The sequence below is a fragment of the Dendrobates tinctorius genome, unplaced genomic scaffold, assembly GCF_039654945.1.
Source record: "Dendrobates tinctorius isolate UK_male_01 unplaced genomic scaffold, ASM3965494v1 ptg000009l, whole genome shotgun sequence".
In the NCBI taxonomy this organism is placed as follows: domain Eukaryota; kingdom Metazoa; phylum Chordata; class Amphibia; order Anura; family Dendrobatidae; genus Dendrobates; species Dendrobates tinctorius.
Window position 1 is genome coordinate 23418192 of NW_027361677.1, and position 12541 is coordinate 23430732.

General features: G+C 46.9%; 1 protein-coding gene across 3 annotated transcripts in view; it reads right to left on the minus strand.

Moving 5' to 3' along the window:
• The window catches only part of DHX38 (DEAH-box helicase 38), a 52551-nt gene that overhangs the window by 25109 nt on the left and 14901 nt on the right, over nucleotides 1-12541 (minus strand). For all 3 annotated transcript variants that reach the window (XR_012233940.1, XM_073584517.1, XM_073584524.1), the window contains exons 4-11: nucleotides 12282-12395; nucleotides 11781-11934; nucleotides 10746-10864; nucleotides 1443-1516; nucleotides 1206-1361; nucleotides 821-982; nucleotides 620-727; nucleotides 413-528 (exon numbers count right to left, since the gene is read on the minus strand). Coding sequence is in view for 2 of the 3 variants with exons in the window: in XM_073584517.1 (XP_073440618.1) it covers nucleotides 413-528; nucleotides 620-727; nucleotides 821-982; nucleotides 1206-1361; nucleotides 1443-1516; nucleotides 10746-10864; nucleotides 11781-11934; nucleotides 12282-12395 (1003 nt within the window). In the remaining variant the exon portion in view is untranslated. The remainder of the gene's footprint in view (nucleotides 1-412; nucleotides 529-619; nucleotides 728-820; nucleotides 983-1205; nucleotides 1362-1442; nucleotides 1517-10745; nucleotides 10865-11780; nucleotides 11935-12281; nucleotides 12396-12541) is intronic.

Consider the following 12541-nt stretch of genomic DNA (forward strand, 5'->3'; position numbering starts at 1 on the left):
TAAATTTGAACATAAGGTGGCAAAGCTGCCAGGATGTCAACAATGGTGGAATCATTTGTAAAAACGGAAAAAAAAAAAAAAAAAAAAACAACAAAGATTCGAAAACTGAAAACAAAAGCTTTGGCGCAGCCTATACCCACCATTGTGCCCTCCAATGTATTCAAGAAAGGCAGTAGGGTAGAAATCAACTAATTGACTCACAGGACCTTGGTCCACTGGCCACATCAGTAGCCCATAGCCATCATAGGCCCAGCGTGACTCCATGTATGTAGCACGCCTTCAGATCAGAGGTGCCAGGGATGCCGGCAGGCAGGAGGCAGGCCAAGGGTTACTTGTGTGGCTGCTAGACCAGAGTCCAGTGAATATATTAGCTGATTTCTAAAGGGAAAAACTCTTTTTATCTTGAACTAACTTGTAATCCACTGCACCGTCTTCATTCATGGGTTTCTCAGATTCTTCCTCCTCCTTTTTGATGCCCATTATATCTCCAAGCTTTGTTCCAGCCAATTCCCAATGTTTGTGTTGAGCCTAAAGACACATCTAAGGTTAAGTACAGGTACAAAACAAGAGGAAAAACACAATGAACCTATATCCATAACTATATAAGCATCTACTGTACCTTTTTCCTTTCTTTCTGTTCACGGTGTTTCCGCACCAGTTGACTACCTTTGCGAGAGATGATTGCCAAGTCAGATGTTGGATCACGAACTGGGATTACAGGTTCGGGCTGAAGGGGACAAAATGCCAGTTAATAAAAATAGCCTCCATTTCACATCTTATTTCATTACAACCCCCACCTATTACTTTTTCTTATTCTTACCTGTTTAGTAAACACAATTCGTCCATCTAGAAACGGAGGTACCAAGTTATGAACCAGCAGATGCACTTTAGCTGCATTGTCCTCCTCAAAGTCCTCGTCCACCTCCAGCCTCTGAACGACCCCACTAGTCAACATGCGATTGGTTTCCCAGCGCTCGTTATCCTGAAAATATCAAGGCCATATTATTACAAAAAGCACCTTCACCATATGGAAAATGTAGAATGTATTTAGAGAGTGAAAAAGAAGTGACGGAAATGAAGAGAGGTGGAAATTGTCACAACACAAAGAAAAAAAGCAAATCACCATGAAACAACAGATGCGCACAGCAAGTAAGGACTACAAGTACCCAGTCTCCTTTGGGTAGCAGTGAGTAACAGGCAGTTACCTCATTGATCTGCCTTCTCTGGGCCGACACTCTCTTGTGCGTCTGTTTCTGCAGCTGCTGTTCCCTCTTGCGCACATATTCTTCAGACGTGGAGCTCAGGGCGTTGTGAGACTCATCAAACCCTTCATCCATCATATACCAGTCTCGATCCGCTTGCTAGAGACAGGGGAGAACACTGTCAGTACGATATGGGAAGACGTCAACAAGGATTTGCAGGCGACACCACCGACATCTTACCCTTTGATCCTCCTCCCACTGCCTCTGATCGTCATCTGACATGAATCGGATATCATCATCATCTTCCGTCTTCCCTGCAGTAAAGTAAGCAAAAAAATAAAACATCACCAGTTGGCGTAAATAATAAACCTTTGCAAAGGGGCTGTGCAGCGTTTCAAGTGAGTTGGCCAAGAGCAAGGAATGGTACATATTATGAAAAGAACCATTAAACCCCACAGAGTTCCAGTGGTCCCCACCATTCTTACATCGATTTCATAACATCCGTCAACCACATGAATGATGGATGTCGGGGGGGACTTCCGTAAGGCTAGCACTGGGGTATGAAATGGACAAATAATGGTGAATGCTTGCTTTTAGGCAATACTGGAAGGAGCAGCACAACTAATGGGTTAAGACACTGAAATCAGAAGTTTCCCTGTCCTCTCAGAGCAGGACTGTTTGTGTTCATGTCCACCACAATCCCTGCCCCTGATCATGTAGACAGTATGCTGAAATCATGAAAATAAAGAAAACTCATTGAATGAGAAGGGGTGTCCAAACTTTTAGTCTGTACTGTATACTATGTTGTTTGTTTGTTTTTTTAACTTAAATGCACGTATTTTGGGCTAACAAAGGAAACTTTTGGGACTCACCTTGAAATCTCTTTCTTGGAGCCTTCATTGAGGGACACAGGTAATAGTGGGTGTATGCTGCTGTGGTTAGGAGGCTGACACTAAGCAAAAAAAAGGAAAATAGCTCCTCCCCACAGCATACACCCACCGACAGGCACCAAGTACCTCAGTTTGTGTTAAAGCAGTAGGAGAAGCAACCAATAAACTCAATATATGCACCAACCCAACAAAAAAGGCACGTAAGCCCAAAGAGATACAAACAGTTAGGGAGGGTGCCGTCTCCCCCCAATAGAGGCTCCAAGAAAGATTTTACGGTGAGTACCAAAAATAGTGATTTTTGTGTACTCACCGTAAAATCCTTTTCTCCGAGCCAGTCATTGGGGGACACAGACAGTGGGTGTTATGTTGCTTGCCACTAGGAGGACACCAAGTGAACACAGAAAAAAAAAAGTTAACTCTTCCCCTGCAGTATATACCCTCTCGCTGGCTGGAAATTCCCCAGTTCGGTGAAAAAGCAGTAGGAGCATTACACAAATGTCAATAAGCATAACTCTGTCAAAACCTAAGAATGCTACAGTGAGTCAATAGGCTAAACAGGGTGGGTGCTGTGTCCCCCAACGATTGGCTCGGAGAAAAGGATTTTATGGTGAGTACACAAAAATCCCTATTTCTCCTACGCCTCATTGGGGGACACAGACAGTGGGACGTCCTAAAGCAGTCCCTGGGTGAGAAGCATACAACTGCTAATAACCCATCTATCACTATCACAACAGTGTGGTACTGCCGATTGCAGAATGCGTCTGCCAAAAGCTGCATCCGCAGAGGCCCGAGAATGAATTTGGTAATGTTCTGTAAAGGTTTGCAGGCTGGACCAAGTCGCAGCCTTGCCGACCTGTTCTGCCGACGCCTGGTGCTGAATGGCCCAAGAGGCGCCCACTGAGTGGGTAGAATGCGCCTTAATCCCTGCTGGGACAGGTGTGTCCCTGACACGGTGGGATTCCTGAATAGCCAAGCGAATCCACCTGGCTAGCATGGCTTTTGAAGCGGCTAGACCCTTCCTATGGCCCTGTGTAAGTACGAACAGGGCATCTGACTTGTGGAAGGGGGCTGTCCACGAGATGTACCGTCTCAGAGCCGAAACCACATCCAGGGTGTGGAGTGCCCTCTCAATGCAATGGACTGGTGCCAGACAGAAGGAAGGCAAAACAATTTCCTCATTGAGATGAAAGGAAGACACGACTTTGGGCAGGAAAGACGGTGACGTCCTGATAACTGCCTTGTCCTGATGAAAATTCAGGGATGGAGGACGGCAGGACAGGGCCGCCAATTTCGAATCTCGTATGATTGACGTAATTGCCACTACAAAGACCACCTTCCAAGAGAGAGTAGCTAGTGGTACGTCCTGCAGTGGTTCGAAAGGAGCCTCTTGTAAGGCTCCGAGAACCAAGTTAAGGTCCCATGATTCTAATGGCCCTTTATATAGGGAGGCGCCACATGGGAAGCTCCCTGAATGAACGGCTACACCCGTAGGTTGGTGGCAATTTCCGTTGGAATAGAACTGACAAGGCTGAAAATCTGGCCTTTGAGTGAGCCAAGCACGAGGCCTACTTTAATCCAGATTGCAGGAATTCCAATATGGAAGGAATGGAAAACACCAGAGGGGATCAACCATATTCCTTGCACCACGAGAAGGTTTGCCAGGTGCGGTGATAATAATAATAATCTTTATTTTTATATAGCAGCGCTTTACAGTTTGCACTGTACCCGGAGGAAACTCACGCAAACACGGGGAGAACATACAAACTCCTTGCAGATGTTGTCCTTAGTGGGATTTGAACCCAGGACTCCAGCGCTGCAAGGCTGCAGTGCTAACCACTGAGCCACCGTGATGCCCCGATAAACGTGTATGGACATGGGCTTCCTAGCACTAATAGTGGAGATCCCGTCGTGAGAAAAAAAAAAAAAAAAAAAACTAGCCTGTGCCAACAACTAGGATTCAATGGCCACGCCATCAAAGACAGGGCCTCGGAGTTCTGGTGGTAAATCGGGCCCTGTGAGAGTAGATCCATGCGATCTGGAAGTCGCCAGAGAACGTTGGCAACTAGTTGTACTAGTTCTGCGTACCATGGCCGGTGCGTCCAATCTGGCTTGACTAAGATCACTGGTACTCCCTCTGCTCTGATTTTCTTGATGAACCTTGCAGGGCTGTGGAGTCGGAGTTATGGAGTCGGTGCTCATTTTGGTGGAGTTGGTATAAGATGGACCGACTCCTAAAATATATAATAAATCGGGTACAGTGGTTCAATGCAGAATATGCTGAATATTTTTTCATAGGAATTTGGGAAAAGTTATGAAATGTCCTATAAATGACTGTTCTATTCCTGATCTAAGGCTACATTCACACACAGCGTTTTTCCTGCGTTTTTTGAGGATACGTTTTTCAGTTGCAAAAGCAGATCAGATTTTTAAAAAAACTGCATCACCTGAAAGGTTTTTGAGCTCATAGATAATGTTTTCAATAGCAAAAGCAGATTAGAAATCTGCTCTATCTATATATCCATTTATCCATATCTGTCTATCCATATCATATCTGTACCAAAAAGAATGAAAGCCGGATAGCACACAGACTAACACTCCTTTTTTTTTTTTTTAGCACCAGTCAGGTACACCTCATAGCTGCCCAAAAGGATGCCCAGGACAGGCATTGCTCTGCCAAGAGTGTGCAAAGCAGTAATCAAAGCAAAAGGTGGCTACTTTGAAGAATCTAGAATATAAGACATATTTTCAGTTGTTTCACACTTTAATTATATAATTCCACATGTGTTAATTCATTGTTTTGATGCCTTCAGAATGAATCTACAATTTTCATAGTCATGAAAATAAAACTCTGAATGAGAAGGTGTGTCCAAACTTTGGTCTGTACCGTATACATGTACATGTATACAGTGTATTACATATTTACAATTTATTACAGTTTTTTGTGTTCTAAAGTTGTATTCCAATAAATAGATATCTAAATATCTTGATTATTGGATCATAGAAATGATTAAATGTCTGATGTTCACATTGTTCTACAATAAATTTTTCACTTAAATAAAAGCAATAGATGTGGGAGTCGGAGTCGTGGAGTCGGTGTAAGGGAAATTGAGGAGTCGGAGTCGCAGGTTTGGCTTACCGACTCCACAGCCCTGGAACCTTGGGAGCAAGGGAAGAGGGGAAAAATGCACAGGAGCCGGAACCGGTGCCATTGCAGAACTAGGGCGTCCGCTACAATGACGCATGGATCGGGCAATGAATCGAGGAACCATGTTTAACCTTGAGGCCATGAGATCCACATCCAGAGTGCCCCAGCGATAGCAAATCTGCTGAAAAAACTTCCGGATGAAGAGACAACTCTCCTGAGGCAAGGCCTTGGCAACTGAGAAAATCCTCCGCCCAATTATCTACACCCGGGGTGGGGATTGCGGAGATGGGCGAATGGTTGGTCTCGGCCCAATGGAGGATGTGACTCACTTCGTGCATGGCCATCCTACTCCGGGTACCTCCCTGGCGGTTGATATACACTACAGCTGTGGCGTTGTCGGAATGGATCCTGATGAGGTGACCTGCGAGGAGATGGTGTAAACTCAGTAGGGCTAATCTGATCACTCGAATGTCCAAGATGTTGATGGGGAGACGTGACTCTCGAATTAACCAACGACCCTGTGCTGTGTGGTGACGAAATAAAACGCATACCAGCCCAGAAGACTGGCGTCGGTGGTCACCACCGACCATCGTACTGGGAGAAAGGACTTCCCTTGATTCAGGGAGGATTTCAGTGTCCACCGCTTGGGGGTTTGCCTGACCCGCAGGGACAGAAGGAACCGACTGGCCAGGGAGAACAGGTTCTTGTCCCAAGTTAACAGCAACGCATGTTGTGAAAGGCGGAAATGGAACTGTGTGAATGGGACCGCTCCCATCGCTGCCACCATCCTTCCGAGAACTATCATGCCGAAACGTATGGAGTGAGAAATCGGTCGGGAAAGAGACCGCACTCCCTGTTGTAAGGCTCGGACCTTTTCTGGAGGGAGAATGACCAATCCGCGGGAAGTGTCCAAGATCATTTCCAAAAAGGAAATCTCCCGGACCGGTGTTGGGGAAGACTTTCCGAAGTTTATCTTCCGGCCTAGGCGAGTAAGTGTATGCACTGTGATTTCCACAGATCCCTTGCAGGCTGGTAGGGACGAAACCTTGATCAGCAGGTCGTCCAGATACAGCAATACCACCAGTCCCCAAGCGTGAAGAATGGCCATGACTGCCGCCATAACCTTGGTAAAGACCCAGGGGGCGGTGGCGAGTCCGAAGGGCAAGGCAACCAACTGGAAGTGTTCCTCTCGAATTGCAAAACGCGGGAACTGCTGGTGAGACGGGCAAATCGGGATGTGAAGGTAAGCATCCTTGATACCGATGGATGCTAGGGACTCTCCTTTTTACATGGAGGCGACAACCGATCGGAGGAATTCCAATCGGAATCACCATACCTTGACAAACTGATTTAACAGCTTGAGGTCCAGTATGGGCTGCATCGTTCCTTCCTTTTTTGGAACCACAAAAAAGGTTTGAATAAAAACCGCTGAACCATTCGTCTTGAGGGACAGGAAGGATGACTCCGTCCCTTTGCGGCGCATGAAAGGCCCAAAGGAAAGCTGTGACTGAATGACAGCAGACGGCCGCCTCCGGTGTCTGCTGAATACCACAAGTCATTGAGTAGAAGATCTATGGGATCGCCTCCCCTAGATCCAGATGCTCTTGGCCTGGGTTTCCAAGAGAGGTAAGGTCTGTAAGAGACCTGGGAACCTCTGTCTCCACGCGGGAACCGACCTGATCCAGAAAAGAAGGTTGTGGAGGACCAGCTGGAGCTGTTGCGAAAGAGGTCGAAAAACGAGTCGGCTGTTGATTCCGAAAACGGCCGGACAGCCGTTTGTTGGGGAAGAAACTTACTCTCCCCCCGGAAGTGTCAGAAATGAGCTGGTATAGTTTTTCTCCAAATAGGTGACCAGTTTGATAGGGCAGAGAAGTCATTGATCTCTTGGAGGTGGAGTCTGCCCGCCAGTCGCATAGCCATAGGGCTCTTCTAATGGAGACTGCATTAGCGGCTGCCTGAGCAGCGCAATTAGCGGCATCTAAAGAGGTGTCCACTAAAAAATCCCCTGCGTGAATTATCTGCTTGGCGACACTGGTGGTCTTCGGAGGAAGATTGCTACCTTGGAAGGCAGTAATTAAGACTTCTGCCCAAGTGGCCATTGCCTTAGCTACCCAAGTCGCCGCGAAAAATGCCGCTCTTGAAGCTCCAAAAACTGAACGAGCAAGGTAGCCAATTTGACGATCAGAGGGGTTACTGACTGAAGAGACCTCAGCGTTTTAGAAGCAAAACACGATACAGGAGGATCCAACGAGGGGGGACTGTAATCAATCCTTCATTAGATCTGGAGTAAAAGGGTATTTAGCCTCAATAGGATTTTGCCCTGTGAACAGGTCGGTTCCTATGTTTCTGGACAATGTCCTCAAACTCCGGATGGCTGGCAAATACCCTGCGTACACGTTTATACTTCCTAAAGGAGATAACGTGTTCCGGAGCGGGAATCTTCTCCTCGTCCAACGTCAGAAACTTGTTGACTGACTAAGAGAATCAAGCGACTCATGGACATTTGGGGAATTCTGAGGGACTGACGTGTCAGACTCGAATTCAGAGTCATGTTCTTCTGCAAACATTAGGAGAGGGAGAGCGAGAGACAGAACTCGCCGATGCTGAAGCGCGAGCGTGACTAGAGGACGCGTCATGGGTCCGCTTTCTAAAGACCTGAGGATCCATTGAACGAGCACAGCCCCTGCTGGGGAACAGTTCCCGGCCGTCGTCAAAGCCCTCCTCTGGCGATAAAGATGCGTTCTGACTTAAAGAGGTTTCCCGCAGGGAGTCTATAGCCTTGGTCAGTAACTCCACAGACCATGACAAGGATGCAGCCCACTCAGGGGGATTAAACGCAGGGAGAACCTTGCAGCGGCAGCGGATGGCGTTTTAGCACTAGCTGGGTCGCAATCTGTGCATAGCGGATTAGTCTGGGCACTGGGCAAGGTAGTCTTACAAATGGTACAAGTGGTAAAGAAAGCAGTGTGCTTCTTAGTAGCCCCCATTTTGAGACATAGTGCCCCTGAAAGGGTTACAAGCACAGCCTGGGCTGCAGCTGCAGGGAATGTGCAGAGAAGGGGTTAAGCTTTTCTCTGAGGGCAGATGCAGCTTACCCGTGGTCCTGATGCTGTGTACCTGGGAGGAATAGCGGTGGCCCTATAGCGTCACCAGGTGCTGTCTATCAGTGCGTGCACCCCCGCAGCCGTCAGAAAGCCAGAGGTGCAGAAAAGGGGTTAAGGACATGGCTCCTGACACTAGCAGGGCGCCTCTCGTACAGAGCGAGAAGCGCCAAAGACGTGGGCGGTGGTGCTAATTGTGGGCGGCGCTATGTAAATTGTGGCCTAGTAGGCCGAAAAGCCGGGGACTAAATTTTTGGGCCAACCAGCGGCGAGCCGCGACGGGGTGCCGGTATACCGCCGCTGACACTAGGTCAGCGCTTCTCCCAGGGACCAGGACCCGACCCCCCAGGCGATGTAGCGGAGCCAGTGGAGTTCTTAAAAGGGGTACACCTCAATTGATCCTAACTATGGGCAGGGGGATGGAGAGGCCATGGGGCTGATTCAGGACATCCGAAAGCGCTTCCAAAGACTTCTTCCTGCACTCCGTGTGCTTGCCCTCGTATCCGTGCAGGGAGACCTTGACCGTAAAGGAACCGTCGCCCAGAAGAATCAGGTATGCCCCAGTCATCGCAGGAAAGTGTACAGGAAGGTATACTCCGCGTGCTTGCCTGTTGTTGGTTCGGGGGAGAGCGGGCCGTTGAAAGGAACCGTCGCCCCCTTCACTCCGTTAATTAAAAAATAAAAATTTACAGAAAATTCAAAACTAAAAATAAAAACGGTGGGGTCTGAAGCCAGAACAAAGTGCCTCCTACAGACACTAAGCAAGAACTGGAGAACTCCCAGCCAGCGAGAGGGTGTATACTGCAGGGGAGGAGCTAACTTTTTTCTGTGTTCACTTAGTGTCCTCCTAGTGGCCAGCAGCATAACACCCACTGTCTGCGCCCCCAATGAGGAGTAGGAGAAAACTCTCTTTGTTTATCGCTTCAATAGGGGACACAGGTAACCATGGGATGTCCCAAAGCAGTCCCACGGGTGGGAACATAAGGAATGCAAAGAAAAACAGACTTGGGTCCACCGAAGGTTTCTGGCCTCTCTGAGCTCGCCTTAGGACACCTGCATTATGGTTTGACAGGTGTACCGCAGCGACATGCAGCATCTTCCTTCCCAGACCTGCATGAGACGAGGCATGGGTATGAACCCTGTAAAACCTCGCAAAGGTGTGCAGAGAAGAGCAGGTAAAAGCCTTACAAATCTGTAAAACGGAAGCCTGGTGACGAACTACCACGAAAGCTCCCAACGCCTGGGATGAGGGATCTTTCACCCCAGGAGGAGGGTGTTAGTCCTGAACGCGGTATGCCTCCAATATTACCAAACAAATCCAACGGACAATAGTGGATTTGGAAGTCCCTTACGACGACCTTCAGAGATGACAAATAGGGCATCAGGGAGGCGAAAGGAAGCAGTCCTTGTGAGGTAAACTCTGATAAGCTCTGACCAGATCCAACTTGTGGAGGGACTTCTCAAGGAGATGAACTGGAGGGACATAGAGAGGGAAAGACAATTTCTTCATAAATGTGAAATGAAGAGACCACCTTAGGCAAGAAAGAAGGAACGGGTCTGAGAACTACCATGTCCTGATGGAGAATCAGGACCGGAGAATGGCAGGACGATAAGGAGGTGCCAGGTGGGTGACTCCTTGAAGAAAAGTCTTTGTTTGGGAACGGGAGGCCAGATTTTGTTGGAAAAGAATTGACAGAGTGGAAACTTGACCCTTTAGGGTACTGAGAGAGAGACCTCCCCTGGAACCAGGTGTCCTTTGCAATCAGAATATTCTTTATACCGGTTAGTGAACCTTGCCAACAGTGACTATATGATTAAGACCCTGTGAGGGTCGAAACATTATGTTTTTGTCGCCTCACAATTTTCTCTATCCCTGCACCTGAATTTTATTTTTGCTGCATCTATACAATAAAATTTTCACAAGCATCTATCAAGAGTGTGCGGTGATTGAACATTTCTCTACTACGGGGATTGCCATCCCACTTCACCAGCACCTCAGATCTCTCCAGGCAAGAGTGCTTGCCACACTACCAGCCTCCTAGTGACAGCAGCATACACCCATGGTTACCTGTGTCTCCCAATGAAGCTATAAAGAAATAAATTTTGCAATTGGTTTTCATTAAAAATGTTGCAGCCTTTGCTTTTACAAGCTCTTGGTTTCTCTGCACATTCAATTTTGATGAGCCAAGATGAGCTCAGAAAATGACAGAACAAAAGTTATAAGACAGTCATAGCGGGCTCTAATAGGATTCCAGTTAGCTCATTAAGCAGACTACACAAAGGTTGTAGAAGGTAAATGATGCAAAGTTGTTATTAGAACCCATTTACAAAAGTGATTATTAAACCCAATCAATTTAATTGTCTTAAAGCATCGGGTACAAATAAGAACACGAAAGCTCGTGCCCACCTTTTCCCTGAGAGAGACGAGGCGTGGATCCAAGGTGGCGTCTCTCAGAGGCCCATTCGTTGAATTTGTACGATGGAGTGGGGAGAGGCGTATCATCTGTGTACCGGATTCTTACCGACCTGTGAAAGGTATATTAGAGAGAAGGTAGTATACAATTATAGCTTTCACTCAATTTCTCACTGCAATACATCAGAACAAGCAAAGAGAACAGAACTTCACTAAACATGGAACAGCAAGAGATTATAATGTTACAGTCTGCTGGAGATGGCACGAGTCTCAGTATCGAGGCCTCATTCAAAGGTTTTGCATCCGCACTCCTAAACCAAAAACCAGTTGTGCACCTCTTCTGTGTTTTAGATCCACAACATAAACCAGTTACAGCAAAATTCAGACGGGAGCAGATCTTCGCAGCAGTGGCACCAGAGAAATAAAATGTCCGCTTTTGCAATGTATTAAAAATAATATCTATTCTCAAAAACGAAGGGATTTTTAATTCTATATTTTACTGCTCACTTCCTAGATTACCAACCACCTCTCCTCTACAGTCCATGGTCTGAATTTGTGGTGGTAGTACCAAGCTAGCGCACTGTTAGCTACAGATCTATCCAGTTTCAGCATCTCTACTAGTTTGCATCATAGGAGAGCGCTCAGTGAGGGCAAGCCGAACTGTCAATCAGGAGTGCACTGCCTCTGCAAGCAGGAAAAGGGGAGCATGATGGGCAGTGCGCTCTTGAAAAAAATAAAAGTGCCAAAGTAAATGAAAGGGTAATGGTGATTTTAGTTCTACTTTATATCATTCCTTGCAATAAACCAATTACGATGAAACGTAATCCTCAGTCCTAACCCACAGGCAGCTCATTTCTGTTCTCACAACATTCACAAGGGCTGTTATCTTCCACGGGTAAATAATAGTGAGGATTAGGAGGCTGTACACCACGTAGTATATGCCACCGTCTTCAGGTCTGTATGTGCAGAGCTATTGTCGTCTAGGTGCAATGCAATAAGAAATGTGCATGAAAGGAACATAGTACGAACCTTTCCCTCCTAGAACTGTCTCTGTCACCACGAAAGCTGCGGTCAGAGTCTCTGTTAGAAGGAGACGGAGAAGGAGATTCCCACTGGGAGCGCTGGGACCCTCCATAACCACTGTCCTCTTCCTCCCATCCTGAGCGAGAAGGCGTGGAGGAGTCTAGAGAAGAAAAAACAAAAAAGTTAGCAGCTCAAAAAGACTCATATACAAGTAATATGAAAATGTAAACCAGTGCAAAGAAGTCGTTGGAACACTTTGGTTACCTCCTTGGGATTCCTATTTAATATGGAGGGATAAAGGAGTTTTTCTATGCCAGGAAAAAAAAAAAATGTGCCATTCTCCACTGGATATCATACTACAGAGAAGATGTCCATGATATGATGATGAAGACACACAATTGAGGGCCTATAGCTCCATAGTATGAGATTGCAGGGGATATACACAACACATGACAAAGCTTTCTGCTGGAGGAATATAGGAGGGCATAAATCACAATCACACTTTACCTCTGGGCTTATGTCGTGGACTGTCAGGTTCGCTCCGCCGCGAGCTCCGCTCTGAACCACCGTCCCGCTCTGATCTGTCCCGCTCAGACCTGCTGCTCCTGCGGCTACGATCATCTGATGAACAGTAATTATATAATATTTACTTATGGGAAAGACGCCAAGTTCAGGAAACACATTACCACTTAGAATTCTGCTCATTTTAAGCCAATGCTATTGCAAAAATGTCACTATCCCCCTTTATATGAACTCTACCCAAGAGT